At 41.6% G+C, this 21,319-nt stretch overlaps 1 protein-coding gene across 2 annotated transcripts in view; it reads right to left on the reverse strand.

Annotated features, from left to right (window-relative positions):
• Positions 1-21,319, reverse strand: part of NALCN (sodium leak channel, non-selective) — a 759,765-nt gene that overhangs the window by 723,008 nt on the left and 15,438 nt on the right. The window contains exon 2 of one of the 2 annotated variants that reach the window (XM_044284935.1): positions 300-389. The exons of the other annotated variant lie outside the window; for it this stretch is intronic. Coding sequence (XP_044140870.1) covers positions 300-302 — 3 coding nt within the window. The 5' untranslated portion in view covers positions 303-389. The remainder of the gene's footprint in view (positions 1-299; positions 390-21,319) is intronic. 2 annotated transcript variants of the gene reach the window in all.

Here is a 21,319-nt window from a genome sequence, read left to right on the forward strand (position 1 = left end):
TGCCTGCAGTGTGTGGTCCACCCTATGCCTGTTACGCTTTTATCCGTGGAATAAAGAATATTACTTCAAATTTTGGTGAGTGCCGCCCGATTTTTCTACATATCTGCTAACTATAAAAAAGTCTCAATAACCCAGAAAAAAATAAATGAAAAAAGTTTCTCAATGGATTCTTTTTTCATTTTTAGTGTGGCAAGGCTGCAACTGAACAATATTGTAGCACTAAATACATTGCAAGTATACACAAATTAAAAAAAAAACTTCAAGGTACTACACATATATGTATATACAACAGCACATACCATGCTTATCTGATTCTCTTGCTCTTCTCTATCTTTTCCTCTTATTGTATGTAAGTCCGTCTGCCTCTCTCTGGCTTCTTCCTGCGGGGCCTTGCAGATGTCATAGGATTAGAGAACAAGCAGCCAGACTACTTCCATGCTCGGCAGCTAACAGGAAGGCAGGGAATGGGCAATGTTCACAGGGTACTGCTGACCCCCAGATAAATTACAGCCTCCCACCCAAAGCAACACAATAACCATGTAAAAGCAACAAACATGAACAACCACAAACCCATTTCCCTCCCAACATGTACATATATGTAATGGCGTACACCCAGGAGTCTGACACGCATAACAGGTGACAAACACTACAATGACTTCGCATATAATTACATTTTATCTATCCTTTACATTAGCTCGGCCACTCCATAAATCAATTTGTTAAAATCTGTCATACCCCTGGATGTCAAATCTCCCCACTTATACAACAGAGGAGCTGCCCAATAATGATACAGAATTGTAATTCAATTCAGGAGTCTGGGAAGCTAGAGCAGGTAAAACCCCTACTGAAGCCATAATGACGGGAAGTATCTTTATTTAAAAAAAAGAAAAAAACAGAGATAAGAATTGGTTTTATATTGTTTTATAATGAAATAAGGCAACTTAGGGTACTTTCACACTAGCGTTTTTCTTTTCCGGTATTTAGTTCTGTCACAGGGCCGGAAAAAAACACTTCAGTTTTATCCTAATGCATTCCGATTGGAGAGCATTCCGTTCAGGATGCATCAGTTCAGTCCTTCTTACATATTTTGTCCGGAGAAAATACCGCAGCATGCTACAGTTTTATCTCCGTCCAAAAATCCTGAACACTTACCGGAATGCCGGATCCGTCATTAATTTCCATTGAAATGCATTAATGCCGGATCCGGCCCCAAGTGTTCCATAAAAACGGATCTGGCACATACGTACAGACCTTTAAAAATGAGAAAAAAATAAATACCAGTTCAATTTGTTCGTAAAGACGGATCCGTTATTGCAATGCATTTGTGAGACATACCCGCATCCAGATTTGTCTCACAAATGGATCCGTTTCTGTCCGGATTGCCGTATCCGGCAGACAGTTCCGGCGACGTAATTGCCTGCTGGAATCATATGCCGCAAGTGTGAAAGTACTCTTAAAGGCTATGTACACCTTCTGAGGCAAATCTTTTTATGATTGCATGCTACTCATTTTTGGCTAAAAATCTATTTTCAATTGGCCCCCTATTAAAAATGGAGCTGTTCTGTCACAAAGGGTTAACTGTTTTTCTAGCTGTGCAACTGGTACTTTCACTTTTACTTTGTGCCTTATCTCTGAGCTACTGAGGGGTCATAAACACTTATTTAAGCCACAATTCTTATCAATAAGATAAGAACTGAGCTATAATGAGTATTTATAATGTCAGCAAGCAGAAATAATCAGTCCAAAGGGGGCTACTATAGCATGTCAGCTCTGTACAGAAAAAAGGATGCCACATTTTTAATGAAGACCAATAGAAAAAATATTTTTAGCTCAAAATGAGTGCAATGCAATAATTAAAAAAATTGCCTCGAAAGGTGTACATATCCTTTAAAGTACCATAGTTGTGCAGTACAAAGACACGGATGTCCTATCCTCAGGTCATCAATATTAAAGCAGTGGAGGTTCGACTCCTAGCAGCGCTGCTGATCAGCTGTTTAAAAGGGTTGTGGAGCTCATGCAAGCGCTGCTTCTGCTTCACAATTACCTGCACGTCGTCTCCTTTGTAGAAGTGACACAGTGTAATTACACTGCACAGTTGATGCATACAGTATGAGATGGTGCCCAGGTAATTTTGAAGTGGAAGCAGAGCTCGCACAGGTGCCATTACCCCATCAAGCAGCTGATCGACGGGGGTTGTCGGGAGTCGAACCTCCGGCCAATCTGACATTGATGACGTATAGCTTTGCAATGCACAACCTTTTTAGGAACTAATATATACTTTGCTGCATGTTGATATCGCTTGAAGAAACAAAGTAACTACTGTGTATTAAAAGCTTTGCAAACAAACTCATCAATGCTCCGTGATCACATGGTATGACTGAGTAAACAAAAAAATAACCAAATAGGCAACGTTCTAGAAAAAAAAAGCATCCGCTTCCATATTAACTACACTATTATCCCAGAACACAATGGTACAAATGATAGGTTTCTTTCTTTGAACCTGCATTCAATAGGTAGCTGCTAGTCTTCCCATTAAAGCCACCAATCAATAGTTCTTTGATTATGTAGATTACGTTGTCACCACAGCCCCAGTGGTATTTACAACCACAGCTATTTATCAAGCTGTTAAGCTTTAAAAAAAAAAAAAAACTGTACTCTTTGGGTTAGTGTGTTGTTATTAGTAAAAAAAAAATATATATGTAATTACTACTGAAAGCCCTCGACTAATGCTTCTAGAGCAGCAATTACAGTGTCACTTGGCAAATGCACAAATCAAATTTCCATGGCTTAGATAATATGTGTGATTAGCAGAGGATGAAAAGGTCTAGAGCCACTTGTCTGGCATCTGTGGTAACTTCTGCGGTTGAGCGATGGCATTACCAGCTTGCAACAATTAATTTGCAAATAAAGTACAAAGGCACTTATCCAGTGGAATATATTATGGTTTTTATATTGTCTGATGGGTACACAGGAAACCCTTCTTTGCTCAGCTACAGCTTGATTTCAGATGAATGGAAATTATGGGATAGCCATGATCATATTTACCAAGGTAGCAGGTAGAGTAGCTAACATCGGGCCCATTAAGTACGGAGACCCTTTATTGAGGGGGGTCATTACAATACTAATGATTATGGATGATAGAAAAGGAGCATGGAAAAATAAATTGTGATCACAGGGATACCAAGGACAATACATTTTCCATTTACTGTGGCATCAAATTTATTTATTTCTGCGCTAAGGCCCCTTTCACACGGGGGAGTATTCCGCGCGGATGCGATGCGCGAGTTGAACGCATTGCACCCGCACTGAATACCGACCCATTCATTTCTATGGGGCTGTTCACAGGAGCGGTGATTTTCACGCATCACTTGTGCGTTGCGTGAAAATCGCAGCATGCTTTATATTCTGCGTTTTTCACGTAACGCAGGCCCCATAGAAATGTATGGGGTTGCGTGAAAATCGCAAGCATCCGCAAGCAAGTGCAGATGCGGTGCGATTTTCACGCACGGTTGCTAGGAGACGATTGGGATGGAGACCCGATCATTATTATTTTCCCTTATAACATTGTTATAACGGAAAATAATAGCATTCTGAATACAGAATGCATAGTAAAATAGCGCTGGAGGGGTTAAAAAAAATAAAAAAATAATTAACTCACCTTAGTCCACTTGTTCGCGTAGCCGGCATCTCCTTCTGTCTTCATCTTAGCTTTTTGTAGCAACAAGGACCTTTGGTGACGTCACAGTCATCACATGATCCATCACATGATCTTTTACCATGGTGATGGATCATGTGATGACTGTGACGTCACCAAAGGTCCTTGTTGCCACAAAAAGCTAAGATGAAGACAGAAGGAGATGCCGGCTACGCGAACAAGTGGACTAAGGTGAGTTAAATTATTATAATATTTTTTTTAACCCCTCCAGCACTATTTTACTATGCATTCTGTATTCAGAATGCTATTATTTTCCCTTATAACCATGTTATAAGGGAAAATAATAAAATTTACAGAATAACTATCCCAAGCCTGAACTTCTGTGAAGAAGTTCAGGTTTGGATACCAAACATGCACGATTTTTCTCACGTGAGTGCAAAACGCATGCCAATGTTTTGCACTTGCGCGGAAAAATCGCGGGTGTTCCCGCAACGCACCCGCACATGTTTCCGCAACAGCCGTGTGAAAGAGGCCTAAGACTTTACTTTGAGCATTATACCTGAGCACTATGATATAACTATGTGCATTATCTCACTACTGTGACATCACTATTGGCATGTTACATGAACTGTTACTTACTATGCTCAGTGGATTATTCATGTAGCTTGTACATTTACTAAAGCAATCGTGCCTAGAATGTGGTGTAAAATGCGACAAAATATGTGGTATTTCTGGTGCAAAATGGTGCATCATGTTTTGTACATATTTATGCACTGTACCTCATCTGATAAGGGGGTGTGCTTAGAAGGAAAAGGGTGTGGCTCATGTAAAAGGGGTGTAGCTGACCAGCTAAGATTTGTCCTAGGTTGCTAATATAGCTTATATGTTTATACAGCTAGACCTGCCAATAACCTTAATACAGTTCCTATGTTTGTGTGTTAAAGACAAAAGCAGAGTTATTTACAGTGACTTCATGTTTGGATGTCATATAACTGTTATATATTGTGTTCACAGAAGCAGAAAAAATAATATGCCTTTAAAATTAATTATATAATGTAAGGTAAGCTCAATGACACAGCCAAAACAACAGAAAGCGTAGAGTTAAACTGTTGTTGCTGGGCAGGAGTTTTGACTAATCACAGCCAGTCTCACACACAGCAAGAGTTTTGACCAATCACAGCCAGCCTCACACACAGCCTGTGTGGGAAATTCCCCTAGCAAGAGCTGCTAGAATCATTACACTAGGAGAGAAGCTGAACAGACATTCACTCCACTAAGAGCTTTGTTTTATGGAAGCTGAGAGGGCAAAATAGGTATTTAGAACAGTTATATAATGTTCCTACTGTTAATATAATGATTAGAACTGTATACTGAACCAGTTATATGTGTGTTTACTTACAGTTCCACCAATTGCAAACTACAAAGTTCACAATCCAAATTCAAATTCCATATTGCAATCCAAATTGCATACAACCATACCAGATCATACTCAACCAATCTGCAAATAGTTACTGCTAACTGCATACTGCAAATTGTGACCAAATTCAGCAAGTAGAACTATTAGTTAGACCTCAGACATACCTCTCAGAGAATATATATAGGGTTCGGACCGCGCGTGTCAAAACAGACGGCATACAAACAGTTTTTTTCTTTTATCCTTCTCCTTTTAGAAAAAGCACCGAGGGCTGCAAATGTCCTATTTGTGGATATCCTGCAACTGATAAAAGTTATAATAGTGTGAATACGTACGGTTGTTTTACCCTGCGGTGCACAGATTGTACTTACACAGCACTACACCAACCAAGGCATGTATGCAATATCCTCCGCAGCTGATTAGGTTTTTCCTGGCGGAGATCCACGTTTACATACTCCCCCTTTTCTCCCTCCCCCTTTTTTATTTGGTAGGCTAGAGTTAATCAAGCTTCTGGTGTAGACTTTGACCTGCAAGTCGTGTTAAATTAGATTAATAAACTGGTAGAATGAGTATTCCCATGTGAATTAGGACCTTAAGATCAGTGTTTTTTTCCCCTAAGAACTAGTAGATACAAGTATAGGGTTAAAGTGAAGGAAAAAGAGAAGGTGCTTGGAGTAGCACACCAGAAGCTTGATTAACTCTAGCCTACCAAATAAAAAAGGGGGAGGGAGAAATGAAGTGTGCTTCTGACGAAGCTCAAGGAGCGAAACCTGGGTCGGGCAAAGAATAAGACGCTGGGATTTTTAATGCGACTTTTAAAGAGCATGTTTGGGAGTATGTGCTAATAAACTTTTTAAAACAGTTACCAGAGCTTCACTATGGTAGGAGCTACTTGTATCAACAGAGACTTTTAGGAAAAGAAAGTGGGAATAGCAGCAGACTCATCTGGCGTATACTTGAACCAAGTCCGCGGTTAAACCCTGTTTGTTCGTATGTGAACGTGGATCTCCGCCAGGAAAAACCTAATCAGCTGCGGAGGATATTGCATACACGCCTTGGTTGGTGTAGTGCTGTGTAAGTACAATCTGTGCACCGCAGGGTAAAACAACCGTACGGATTCACACTATTATAACTTTTATCAGTTGCAGGATATCCACAAATAGGACATTTGCAGCCCTCGGTGCTTTTTCTAAAAGGAGTAGGGTAAAAGAAAAAAACTGTTTGTATACCGTCTGTTTTGACACGCGCGGTCCGAACCCTATATATATACTTCGTGAAAGTGTGATTGACCCCACAACACTCCTCGGACCTGCAGCGCAGCATTTTTGCGGACTGGTGATTAGATAATACCTCTCAGAGAGATCATAAAGTGCTTAAATAACTTAAAGTAAGAGTACAGATACTGAAGAGAGAAATATATCCACCATTTTATGTTGAATGACAAGATTGAACAGTTGAACCACCATCTTATACATACCGCCATTTTGTGATATCTTTTCAACACGTGTTATGTACACGGACTATCCACTGCAGAGGCGGCAGTGTTATATATGAAGAAAATTTCAAGTTAATAAAGAAATTATTACGGTGAGCCCCACAGTGTTTATAAATAAGGCGCTAAGGTACAACAATTCGCCCCAAATTTTGGCACAGGTGTATAGCCCTGCACCAAATGTATAATCAAGCCCAAGTATGCACAGGTTTACACTGTCTACATTTTAGACAGAATTAGTAAACCCGTCCCGTTATCTTTGTACTGTGTCATTCCCCTGCAACAAAAAAGATACATCGGGGGACATTTATGAAGCCCTATTTGCCACATTTGTGGCGTTAAAAAGTCGCAATTAAGGCGGATGGCATGTGTGCACCTTAATTTGCGACTTTTTGAGCTTCTCTGCACTTTTCTGAAGTGCCGAGAAAAGGGTAGCGTGTAGTGTTGATTGAGCACCATATTGCTCGGGCCGAACTCATCGGGATGTTCGAGTGCTCGACCGAGCACCCGAGTATAATGGAAGTCAGAGGGAGAACCCGAGGATTAAACCAGGTATTCCTGCTTTGAAGAGTGGAGGGTGCCTGATTCATAGGAAAATGTCAGAAATTGATGATAACACCACTGAAATGGTTCGAGAACAGTATGAATGTCTGGATGCTTCCTGGACTCCCAAGTCGCTGCTGGGAACGATGTCGTCCGATTAGTACGCCACTTTCACAGACTGACAATAATACGCACAAAATCGAAGATGAAATCAATTTTAGAGGAAAAATTGTTAGGAAACATTATTTCCTGTATATATACTTGTATATAAAATGCAAGTTCAGCCAAAATTTGTTGATTTTTGGAACTGAGGCCATGATTAAGATGGACGGCCGGTGGCTTCCGTATTGCGCCGCTAGAGGTGAAATTCGTAGACTGGTGCAAGACGAACCACAGTGAAAGCATTTGCCAAGAATGTTTCCAATAATCAACAACAAAAGTCGGAGGTTCGAAGACGATCCGACAGGCGATCCGGCAGGGTTATTCCCATGAGCCGCCAAGCAGCTTCCGGGAAACCAAAGTCTTTGGGTTCCGAGGGGAGTATGGTTGCAAAGCTGAAACTTAAACTAATTGATGGAAGGGCACCACCAGGAATGGAGCCTGCGGCTTAATTTGACTCAACACGGCAAACCTCACCCGGCCCGAAAGGATTGGAAAGGATTGACAGATTGATAGCTCTTTCTCGATTATGTGCCAGGTGGTGCATGACCGTTCTGAGTTAGTAGAGCGAATTGTCTGGTTAATTCCGATAACCAAAGAGACTCCTCCGTGCTAATTAGTTACATGACCCCCGGCGTTAAGTGACTCTTATGGGAGAGTGCCTGCTGCTTAGCTGACCGTCAAAAAAAAAAAAATCGTTGAGGGCCTGCAGGTGAGCTGACCATCGCAAATATTATGAGCGAGGGCCCACTGCTGCTTTGTTGACTCTAGATAACTTCTGCCTGAGCGCACGTCCCCGTGATGTCGATGATCCATTTGGATGTCTGCCCTATCAACTTTCGCTGTTCTTTTATGTGCCTAACATGGTGACCACGGGTAACAGGGAATCAGTGTTCGATTCTAGAGAGGGAGCCTGAGAAACGGCTACCACATCCAAGGGCGCAAATTCACTCCGGACTGTCATAAGAGGACACTGTCTATTGAAAAAGGAAATTTTATGTTATTGAAAAATTTTTGAAGCGCACACGTTACACAGCATATGTGGGCCTGGTCAGGTCACTGTCAGAAGAGGACATTGTCTATTGAAAAATAAAATGTCATGTCACAGAAATTTTTTTGAAGCGCACACGTTACACAGCAGATGTGGGCCTGGTAAGGTCACTGTCAGAAGCGGACACCGAATACAGAAAAAGTGCACTGGATGTCACTGATATTTTAGGGATGCTCAAACTTTAAACAGCAGATGTGGTGCGGATAATTTAACTGTCCGCAGCTGACACCATATACGGAAAAAGTGCACTGGATGTCACTGATATTTTAGGGATGCGCACATTTCAAACAGGAGATGTGGCGCAGATAATTTAACTGTCCGCAGGGGACACCATCTACGGAAAAAGTGCACGGAAGTCACTAATATTTTATGGATGCGCACACTTTAAACAGGAGATGTGCTGCGGATAATTTAACTGTTTGCAGTGTCCTATTACACTGTATTTTGCACAGGATGCACTAAAAATATATATTGCTGCTGTCACACACAATAGTCCTTAAAAAGACTTTTGGATTTTTGTATAAAAATCTTCATATTACACTCCCTACACTGTCTGTCCCTTCCTATGCACAACTCTCCCTAAGACTGAGCAATTTAGCGCACGTTGCGCTACAAACATATATTGCTATCCTATCCCAAGTATCCTCAGTATCAAAACCCCATAATACCCTTTTAAGTAAAATTCGTACTTTATACATTTACATCTCCACTTTTTCTGACTTCAGTTGTACGGGAGGGAGGTGTTATCACTGATTGATAGCATTCCATGTGTAAGTGTAAATACAGAAATACAGTAGCTGTCAGTCACTAATAATTGTACACAGAGGAGGTTTTATCAGCGATTGATAGCATTCTCTGTATAAGTGTATATACAGAGATAGCAGTCAGTCACTGATATCTGTACACAGGGGAGGTGTTATCAGTAATTTATATAATTCTCTGTGTAAGTGTGTATACATAGATAGCTGCCAGTCGCTCATAGTTGTACACAGGGGAGGTGTCATCAGTGATTTATTGCATTCTCTGTGTAAGGGCTCATGCACATGAACGTATTGTCCGTTCCGTTTTTCTTGTGGACCGTATTCTGAACCATTCATTTCAATGGGTCTGCAAAAAAACAGAAATTACTCCGCGTGTATTCTGCTTCCCTATGTCCATATTTCTGTTCAACCAAAAAATAGAACATGTTCTATTATTGTCCACATTACGGACAAGGATAGTACTGTTTTATTAGGGGCCAACTGTTCCGTTCCGCAAAATACGGAACGCACACGGACATCATCCGTATTTTTTGCGGATTCCTTTTATTGCGGACTGCAAAATACATACGGTCATGTGCATGAGCCCTAAGTGTGTATACTAAGATAGCTGTGAGACAAATTCCCCTCTTTGCCACGAGTACTTGGAGAGGACTACTTGCCAGCCTCTTACCATGGGATTACTGTCCCATGTTGAATGTACCTGTTTTATGTAATAGCTGCATAGTTATATAAATTCAGGTATTTTGCTGTCTTTTGCTACCATGTGGCTAATGCAGTCTGGCCTCTGTCCTTGGAAGATAAGTGGATCACTTCTCCATGGTCTCCAGGACAAAAGACTGTATAGGACCGGTTTTGGGCAGAAAAACCATGAGTACTGCCAGGCCAAAGAGACTTTTACTAACTTTTGAACAGCCAATTGAGACATTTCAGCACATGGACATACCCTCTACCTTATAAATAAACCTGATCTGGCCGCTGTCACTGTGTGTAGCAGAGGGAACACAGCAAAACAGGCAACATTTCTGCAGTACCCAAATACACTATTATGAAAGTATATTGTTATATAACACCCCGCTTCAATCTGTCGTTTTGGGGGGCCACTGGTCTATCACACCAGTTATAATACTATTTTTCCAGTACCGTTTGTCACTGTGTGTAGCAGAGGGAACACAGCAAAACAGGCAAAATTTCTACAGTACCCAAATACACTATTATGAAAGTATATTGTTATATAACAGTCCGCTTCAATCTGTCGTTTTGGGGGGCCATTGGTCTATCACACCAGTTATAATACTTTTTTCTAATTGCATTTGTCACTCTTTGTAGTTGTAGTATCGCTGCAGAACCGATCACCAGTCACAACGCTGCACAATACAAATCCACTATAATATGCTTTCTATATTAGAAAGTATATTATAAAAGTGTATTACACCCCTATATACTGCACACCAAACAATAGCACACCTATACCAGTCCTTAAAAGGACTTTTGTGGATCTATTAGCTAGCGATTTGTGTCACTAACTGTCTGTCCCTGCTCCACACAGCAACCTCTCCCTACACTGACAAAGACTGAATGTAAAATGGCGGCTAGATCAGGTTTATTTATAAGGTAGGGGGTATGTCCATGTGCTGAAATGTCTCAATTGACTGTCCTATACCACCTGATGGATGTGTCATGAGTCAAAGTTCTTCACAATGTAAAAGAATATGGCGGTCGCGAATATCTGCCATATGTTCGCATGTTCGGCGAACAGCGAACGAGCAAAGTTTGCCGCGAACCGACCTCTGGGTGAACCACAAGGCCATCTCTAGTGTCTTGCACAAAATGGGTGTTTTTTTAAACCCACAATATAACTCCCGTATTTAAAGCTTGTATTTGACTGTCACAAATGCAGCAAAGGCACCAAATGTAGTGTCTTACACAAAATGGGTGTTTTTTTAAAACGAGATATAACAGCGGTATTTAACGCTTGTTTTGGACTGTCACAAATGCATGAAGGGCGCAAATGTACTTTTTAGCAAAAAAAATTTCCCCACGGAATCTAACCGATGTATTTACTTGGATTGTACTTTACATAAAAATATTTGAATATGTCACCCCCTGGGTCCCTGAACTCACAGAACAATTCCCTATATTATTTTGCATTCCCCTGGCACTTATGCAGTGGAGGTGCACTTAAAAAAATTGGTATATGTTGCCTACTGAACTAAAAGAACAGGCTTAACCCCTTAGGGACACAGCCTTTTTACACCTTAGGACCAGGCCATTTTTTTAAAATCTGACCAGTGTCACTTTAAGTGCTGATAACTTTAAAACGCTTTGACTTATCCAGGCCATTCTGAGATTGTTTTTTCGTCACATATTGTACTTCATGACACTGGTAAAATAAAGTTAAAAAAATATTTTTTTTTGCATAAAAAAAGTCAAATTTACCAAAAATTGGGAAAAATTAGCAAATTTCAAAGTTTCAGTTTCTCTACTTCTGTAATACATAGTAATACCCCCAAAAATTGTGATGACTTAACATTCCCCATATGTCTACTTCATGTTTGAATTATTTTGGGAATGATATTTTATTTTTTGGGGATGTTACAAGGCTTAGAAGTTTAGAAGCAAATCTTGAAATTTTTCAGAAATTTACAAAAACCCAATTTTTAGGGACCACTACAGCTCTGAAGTCACTTTGCGAGGCTTACATAATAGAAACCACCCAAAAATGACCCCATTCTATAAACTACACCCCTCAAGGTATTCAAAACTGATTTGACAAACTTTGTTAACCCTTTAGGTGTTGCACAAGAGTTATTGGCAAATGGGGATGAAATTTGAGAATTTCATTTTATTGCCTAATTTTCAATTTTAACCCATTTTTTCCACTAACAAAGCAAGGGTTAACAGCCAAACAAGACTGTATCTTTATTGCCCTGACTCTGCCGTTTACAGAAACACCCCATATGTGGCCGTAAACTACTGTACGGCCACACAGCGGGGCGTAGAGTGAAAGGTGCGCCGTATGGTTTTTGGAAGCCAGATTTTGCTGGACTGGTTTTTTGACACCATGTCCCATTTGAAGCCCCCTGATGCACCCCTAGAGTAGAAACTCCATAAAAGTGACCCCATCTAAGAAACTACACCCCTCAAGGTATTCAAAACTGATTTTACAAACTTTGTTAACCCTTTAGGTGTTGCACAAGATTTAATAGAAAATAGAGATACAATTTCAAAATTTCACTTTTTTGGCAGATTTTCCATTTTAATATTTTTTTTCCAGTTACAAAGCAAGGGTTAACAGCCAAACAAAACTCATTATTTCTGGCCCTGATTCTGTAGTTTACAGAAACACCTCATATGTGGTCGTAAACCGCTGTACGGGCACACGGCAGGGCGCAGAAGGAAAGGAATGCCATACGGTTTTTGGAAGGCAGATTTTGCTGGACTGGTTTTTTTGACACCATGTCCCATTTGAAGCCCCCCTGATGCACCCCTAGAGTAGAAACTCCATAAAAGTGACCCCATCTAAGAAACTACACCCCTCAAGGTATTCAAAACTGATTTTACAAACTTTGTTAACCCTTTAGGTGTTGCACAAGATTTAATAGAAAATAGAGATACAATTTCAAAATTTCACTTTTTTGGCAGATTTTCCATTTTAATATTTTTTTTCCAGTTACAAAGCAAGGGTTAACAGCCAAACAAAACTCATTATTTCTGGCCCTGATTCTGTAGTTTACAGAAACACCTCATATGTGGTCGTAAACCGCTGTACGGTCACACGGCAGGGCGCAGAAGGAAAGGAATGCCATACGGTTTTTGGAAGGCAGATTTTGCTGGACTGGTTTTTTTGACACCATGTCCCATTTGAAGCCCCCCTGATGCACCCCTAGAGTAGAAACTCCAAAAAAGTGACCCCATTTTAGAAACTACGGGATAGGGTGGCAGTTTTGTTGGTACAAGTTTAGGGTACATATGATTTTTGGTTGCTCTATATTACACTTTTTGTGCGGCAAGGTAACAAGAAATTGCTTTTTTGGCACCGTTTTTTTTTTTGTTATTTAGACCATTCATCTGACAGGTTAGATCATGTAGTAATTTAATAGAGCAGGTTGTCATGGACGCGGTGATACCCAATATGTATACAATTTTTTTTATTTATGTACGTTTTACACAATAATTTCATTTTTAAAACAAAAAAAATGTTTTAGTGTCTCCATAGTCTAAGAGCCATAGTTTTTTAAATTTTTGGGCGATTATCTTAAGTAGGGTCTCATTTTTTTGGGATGAGATGACGGTTTGATTGGCACTATTTTGGGGTGCACATGACTTTTTGATTGCTTGCTATTACACTTTTTGTGACGGAAGATGACAAAAAATGGCTTTTTTTACACCGTTTTTATTTTTATTTTTTTACGGTGGTCATCTGAGGGGTTAGGTCATGTGATATTTTTATAGAGCCGGTGAATACGGACGCGGCGATACCTAATATGTATACTTTTTTTTATTTATGTAAGTTTTACACAATGATTTCATTTTTGAAACAAAAGAAATCATGTTTTAGTGTTTCCATAGTGTAAGAGCCATAACTTTTTCAGTTTTTGGGCGATTATCTTGGGTAGGGTATGATTTTTGCGGGATGAGATAACGGTTTGATTGTTACAATTTTGGCATAGATCCGACTTTTTTGATCACTTTTATTACCTTTTTTGGGAAGTAAGGTGGGCAAAATTCCAATTTCATCATAGTTTTTAATTTTTTATTTTTATGGCGTTCACCGTTCGGGTAAAGTAACATTACCGTTTTATAGATCAGGTCGTTACGGACGCAGCAATACCAAACATGTGTAGGGAATTTTATTTTTTTCATTTTTAATCAGTGATAAATGTGTTTTTTGATTTTTACTTTATTTTTCACTTTTTTCACTTTTTTTTGGACCCAGACCCACTTGGTTCTTGAAGATCCAGTAGGTCTGATGTCTGCATAATACAGTACAGTACAATATATAGTACTATACTGTATTTTACACTTTGTCTGAACAGATCTATGCCTTTCAGCACAGATCTGTTCAGCACCATGGACAGCAGGACGCCTGAGAAGGCGTCCTGTTGCCATGGGAACCTTCCCCGTCTGCTCAGTAGTGGCCAGAACTGCGCAGACGGGGAAGGGTAAGGACGGGGCTTGGGGGGGCTGCCTGGAAGCTCTCTCCCTCTCCATTCGGGGGACTGCAAAGGCACAGCAGCCCCCCGATGGGAGAGGGAGGGAGCTCCCTCTTACTGTTAACCTTTTCCATACAGCGGTCCGTACGGACCGGTGTATGGAAAGGGTTAAACGGCTGACATCGCATCACCGATGTCAGCCGTTTATACCAGGGTGCCAGCAATGTGCTGGCACCCTGGTATACCCACTAGACGCCAACGATTACGCAATGGGAGGCGGGCGGGGGATCACGATCCCGCCTACCGCACCGCCCGCCTCCCGCACCGCCCGCAACCCTCCCCCTGCACCTCCCACCGTGCTCGAATAACTCAGGGGTGCAGGGGGGAGGGATACAGGAAACAATTTTTAATCCTAAAGTTTCTGATCCCCGCGGTCAGGGACCGCGGGGATCAGAAACTGCAGAAATCGCAGCAAACCGCAGGTCTGAATTGACCTGCGGTTTGCCGCGATCGCCGACATGGGGGGGTCACGGGACCCCCCCGCGCATTTAGCCTAGGTGCCTGCTCAATGATTTGAGCAGGCACCGGGTTCCGATCACTGCCAGCCGCACGGCAGTGATCGAAAATGCACAGGGCGTACATGTACGCCCTGTGTCCTTAAGTACCAGGGCACAAGGGCGTACCTGTACGCCCTGTGTCCTTAAGGGGTTAAATTATTGTCCCTGGCACATATGCTGTGCTGGTGCACTGAACTTGCACAAAATGGCCGCTGATGCCCACCTAACTAACAGACGGATAAAAGCTATTTTTCTGTGTCACTGGGCTCACGGCAGGGTAAAAAATGTTGCACTGCACCCACAAAACAAAATCGCTGTAGATCGCAGAGTTATCAAGTTCTGATAACAGATAGATTATTTCCTATTCTCTCCCTTAAAGCAGCAGCATCCTATCCCTACACTAGTAAGAGCAGAATGACGTTCAGCGCTACGTGACTGCAGCTTATATAGAGGCTGGGTCACATGCTGCACTGGCCAATCACAGCCATGGCTTCTAAGGGAACAAGAGTTAAACACTTGTTGATTGGCTGCTCTTCAGAGATTCAAAAAGCGCCATTAAATTGCTGAACACCAAACTTTTACTGAAAAGTTCGGGTTTGGGGTCCAAAAATCCTAAAGTTCAGTGCGAACCCGAACTTTACAGTTCAACCCTAAGTAAGACCTCAGATGAGACCCGCCAATCAGACCTTAACTCAGAAACCAATGTAAATGACCCCCATCAGACCTCAGATAAAAGTCACCCTGCCTCTCATCAGTCCCTATGCCTTTCATCAGCCCCCATAATCAGCCCTTATGCTTCTCATCAGCCCCCATAATCAGCCCTTATGCTTCTCATCAGCCCCCATAATCAGCCCTTATGCTTTTCATCAGCCACCATAATCAACCCTTATGCCTCTTATCAGCCCCCATTATTAGTCCTTATGCCTCTCATCAGCCCCCATTATCAACCCCTATGCCTCTCATCAGCCCCCATAATGAGCCCTTATGCATATCATCAGCCCCCACAATCATCATTTATGCCTCTCATCAGCCCCCATTATCAGCCCTTATGACTCTCATCAGCCCCTATGCCTTTCATCAGCCCCCATTATCAGTCCTTATGCCTCTCATCTGCCCCCATAATCATCCCTTATGCTTTTCATCAGCCCCCATAATCAACCCTTATGCCTCTTATCAGCCCCCATTATCAGTCCTTATGCCTCTCATCAGCCCCCATTATCATCCCTTATGCCTCTTATAAGCCCCCATAATCAGCCCTTTGCTTCTCATCAGCCCTTATGCTTCTCATCAGCCCCCATAATGAGCCCTTATGCTTCTCATCAGCCCCCATAATGAGCCCTTATGCCTCTCATTAGCCCCCATTATCAACCCTTATGCCTTTCATCAGCCCCTATTATCAGCCCTTATGCCTCTCATCGACCCATTGCCTCAGATCAGCCCAAAGCCTCATGCCAGATAAAATAAATAAACCACTTACCTCTCGTGCTCCCGGACGCCGCAGCTCATCGCCACCGCTCCTTACCGTCCAAGCTCTGTCTTCATCCATCCTCAGGCTGTGCTGTGAACTGGCGCACACAACTTGAGGTCACAAAGCGTGAGGCTGTGCGCAGCCACCGTACAGCTAACTGCAGAGGACCAGGAAGCGGTGAGTACAGAGCCTTCACAGCTTCCTGGTCCTCCAGTACTAATGAGCACTTCCATAATAGATTATAAGGTTCAAGGCTCTCTAGGACATAAGTGTAGCATTTGCATACCTCTCTGACTAGTGTAATATAAAACATAACTCTTTATTATGTACTCCTTAAAATCACATAGAACTCTTTGGGAACTATATTAAAATTCCTCAGGAAGGACAGGAGGGAGTTTGTATATTTGTGTGTTAGGTTATATCACGTATTCATATAAACCATATATCGGTGGGATGCCTGATTCTGTCTCAGGTCTCTCACCCTTACTAATTTGCTCTATCTGTCGCTGTCTAGATAAATTCTCCCACTCTGGGGTCCCTACCTCTCTATCCTGAACTAAAAATCTTTGCCTGCATCCTTATATGTTTCGCCGTTTAGTTCGGCATCTTCAGGGGATGGCGTGCAGGGGATGGCCTATTTCTAGCTGCTACCATTGAGAAGATATCACCATCTAAAGCAGCCCTCCCCCCTCCACTTTCTGCCTCAGCCCAGCTCTAGGCTGTCAGCGCTGAGCTCCTCCGTCTCTTGTTATAATACTGAGAAGATGGACTGCACATGGCTAGCTGTGAGATGACAGCTGAATAGGAAAGTAGCATGCATTTGTGGGAGTTATTAGCAGGTAAAACTGAAAATGATCACATTTTAAATCACAAAAGCACTTATACAGCAGGGTGTACTATACCATTAGGGAATAAAAAATGAACCGGCAGTTACACTTTAAGCAAAGCACATTCCCAGTAGGTTTGGATGTTGGGATTAAGAATCATTTTATTAAAGCATTTAATTTATTTAAATTAGAATGTAAATATGTAGAAAAGTGTGCTTTCTCTTAATAAGCTTAATCAAGCAACACCCTATTTTGTAGTTAACTTCGCACAACTTTAGGCTTAATGCAATGCGAGTGGGTGTCAGAATTAACACCTTCTCAAACTACAAAAGAAGTGTTCTGTAATAAGGAAATTTTATGCTGCCATTCTTTATAGCTATGTTGATGTAAAAAAAAAAGATAATTACCAGGATAATGTCTTTAACCCCTTAGGGACTTAGGACGTACCAGTACGCCATAAGTCCTTAAGGTACGTCCTAAGTTTAAAAGTAGATTGCGGCGCGGGTTAATAGGAACAGGATGCCCGCTGAAATCATTCAGCGGGCATCCTGTCACAACAACGGGGGGAGGTCCCCCCCCCCCCTCCGATCATTGGTGGCAGCAGAGTTCCGATCGGAGTCCCAGTTTAATCGCTCCTCCTACTGGTAAGTGACAGCGATTAAACTGGGACTCCGATCGGAACTCCGCTGCCACCAATGATGGCCGCACACTGCCACCAATGTTATTAATGCAATAGAGGGAGGGTGGGGGGGGGGCCGGGGAGGCCGCGCACTGCCACCAATGTTATTAATGCAATAGAGGGAGGGAGGGGGGCCGGGCTGCCACCAATGTTATTAATGCAATAGAGGGAGGGGGGCCGGGGGAGGCTGCACACTGGCCACCAATGATATTCAAACTGGGGAGGGGGGGTCTGCCCCCTGCTGCCTGGCAGCCCCTGATCTCTTACAGGGGGCTATGATACGCACAATTAACCCCTTCAATCACCCCGTGATCAGCACCTGAGGGGTTAATTGTGCTGATCACGGCCTCCTGTAAGAGATCGGCTGCTGCCAGGCAGCAGGGGGCAGTCATGTACACAGTTTGTAGTATATTCTAACTAGAAGCGTCCCCATCACCATGGGAACGCCTCTGTGTTAGAATATACTGTCGGATATGAGTTTTCACGATGTAACTCATATCCGACAGTATATTCTAACATAGAGGCGTTCCCATGGTGATGGGGACGCTTCAAGTTAAAATATACCATCGGATTGGAGAAAACTCCGATCCGATGGTATAAAAGAGACTCCAGACTTTACATTGAATGTCAATGGGGACGGATCCGTTTGCAATTGCACCATATTGTGTCAATGTTAAACGGCTCCGTCCCCATTGACTTGCATTGTAATTCAGGACGGATCCGTTTGGCTCCGCACGGCCAATGTCCGTGGATCCTCCGAAAATCAAGGAAGACCCACGGACGAAAAAACGGTCACGGATCACGGACCTACGGACCCCGTTTTAGCGGACCGTAAAAATAAAACGGTCGTGTGCATGAGGCCTTACTCATACAGCCAATGCATTCCAATACAGAAGTATTGGAATCAATTGTAAAGAATTAGACCCCCAAAAGTTCAAGTCAGAAAGTGGGACAAAAAAATAAAGTGAAAAAAAAAGTTGAAAGTTTTCCCCCCCAAAAAATTACCCAAATAAAGTTAAAAAAAATTGGTAAAAAATTGGGGGGGAAAAAAAGTATACATATTAGGTATCACCGTGTCCGTATTGACCGGCTATATAAACATATCACATGACCTAAGCCATCAGATCAATACCATAAAAAATTAAAAATAAAAACTGTGCTAAATAAACCATTTTTCTGTCACCTTACATCACAAAAGGTACAACAGCAAGTGATCAAAAAGGCGTTTGCCCACCAAAATAGTACCAATCTAACCGTCACCTCATCCCGCAAACAATGAGCCCCTACCTGAGACAATCACCCAAAAAGTTAAAAAACTATGGCTCAGAATATGGAGAATATTAAAAAATGATATTATTGTGTAAAACTTACATAAATAAATAAAAGGTATACATATTAGGTATCGCCGCGTCCGTATCGACCGGCTCTATAAAAATATCACAAGACCTAAACCCTCAGATGAAGACCGTAAAAAATAAAAACTGTGCTAAATAAACCATTTTTTGTCACCTCACATCACAAAAAGTGTAATACCAAGCAATCAAAAAGTCGCACGAACCCCTAAATAGTGCCAATAAAACAGTCATCTCATCCCGCAAAAATCATACCCTACCCAAGGTAATCGCCCAAAAACTGAAAAAATTATGTCTCTCAGACTATGGAAACACTAAAACATGATTTTTTTGCTTAAACTTGTAAAACTTACATAAATAAAAAAAGTATACATATTAGGTATCACCGCATCCGTGACAACCTGGTCTATAAAAATATCACATGATCTAACCTGTCAGATGAATGTTGTAAATAGCAAAAAATAAAAATAGTGCCAAAACAGCTATTTCTTGTTATCTTGCCTCACAAAAAAAGTATAATATAGAGCAAACAAAAATCATATGTACCCTAAACTATTACTAACAATACTGCCACCCTATCCCGTAGTTTCTAAAATGGGGCCACGATTTTGGAGTTTCTACTCTAGAGGTGCATCAGGGGTGCTTCAAATGGGACATGGTGAAAAAAAAAACAGTCCAGCAAAATCTGCCTTCCAAAAACCGTATGGCATTCCTTTACTTCTGCGCCCTGCCGTGTGCCCGTACAGTAGTTTACGACCACATTTAGGGTGTTTCTGTAAACTACAGAATCAGGGCCATAAATATTGAGTTTGGTTTGGCTGTTAACCCTTGCTTTGTAACTGGAAAAAAATTATTAAAATGGCAAATCTGCCAAAAAAGTGACATTTTGAAATTGTATCTCTATTTTCCATTAATTCTTGTGGAACACGTAAAGGGTTAATGACGTTTGTAAAATCAGTTTTGAATACCTTGAGGGGGTAGTTTATAGAATGGGGTCATTTTTGGGTGGTTTCTATTATGTAAGCCTCGCAAAGTGACTTCAGACCTGAACTGGTCCCTAAAAATTGGGTTTTTGAAAATTTCGGCAAAATTTCAAGATTTGCTTCTAAACTTCTAAGCCTTGTAACATCCCCAAAAAGTAAAATATCATTCCCAAATGATCCAAACATGAAGTAGACATATGGGGAATGTAAATAAATAACTATTTTTGGAGGTATTACTATGTATTATAGAAGTATGGAAATTGAAACGGAAATTTGCAATTTTTTATACATTTTGGGTAAATTTTGTATTTTTTTATAAATAAAAATGTTTTGTTTTTTTTTACTTCATTTTACCAGTGTCATGACGTACAATATGTGATGAAAAAACTCTCTCAGAATGTCCTGGAAAAGTCAAAGCGTTTTAAAGTTATCAGCACTTAAAGTGACACTGGTCAGATTTGCAAAAAAATGGCCAAGTCCGTAAGGTGAAATAGGGCCGAGTCCTTAAGGGGTGAATTTAGAGTAGGGATGTCCAACCCTCAGCCCTCCAGCTGATATATGTAAGCGATTATATTAGGGCGACAGGATATTTTTATGGGGTTCACCTGAGGGGTTAGGTCATGTGATATTTTTATAGAGCAGGTTCTTACGGACGCGGCGATACCTAAGTAGCGGCATTGAAGGTTAATCCGCATCGATCGCCGATACGGGGGAGGGGTCATAGGACATCCCTCGGCATTGACCCAGGGTGCCTGCTGATTAATTTCAGCAGGCACCCAGTTCCGATCACCACCCGCCGCTGATCGGAAATACACATGGCGTACAGGTACGCCCTGTGTACTTAAGTACCAAGACATTAGGGCGTACCAGTATGCTCTGTGTCCGCAACAGGTTAAAGTGTTAGTTACTGGGTGACTGTGGTTCACAATTAAGAAAAAAAGGGGCGGGGCAACAACAGCCAATCAGATTTCAGCCTTTGACCTTAATGAAAAGCAGATAAACTGCTGCTATTATCACAGTTTAAATGCCAAGTGTACCAGCACAATTACTCACTGGGTGGCTGCGGTCAAAATTTAGGTAAAATGGGTGGAGCCTAAAACCTCCAATTAGATTTCACCTTTTGACTTCAATGTAAAACTTTCAAATACTGCCATTCTCACAGTTTTAAAGCCAGACTGGGTGACTGGGTACAGACCATGACTGGGTGACTGGGCTTAAAATTCAG

The sequence above is a fragment of the Bufo gargarizans genome, chromosome 3 (genome assembly GCF_014858855.1).
Source record: "Bufo gargarizans isolate SCDJY-AF-19 chromosome 3, ASM1485885v1, whole genome shotgun sequence".
Lineage (NCBI taxonomy): Eukaryota > Metazoa > Chordata > Amphibia > Anura > Bufonidae > Bufo > Bufo gargarizans.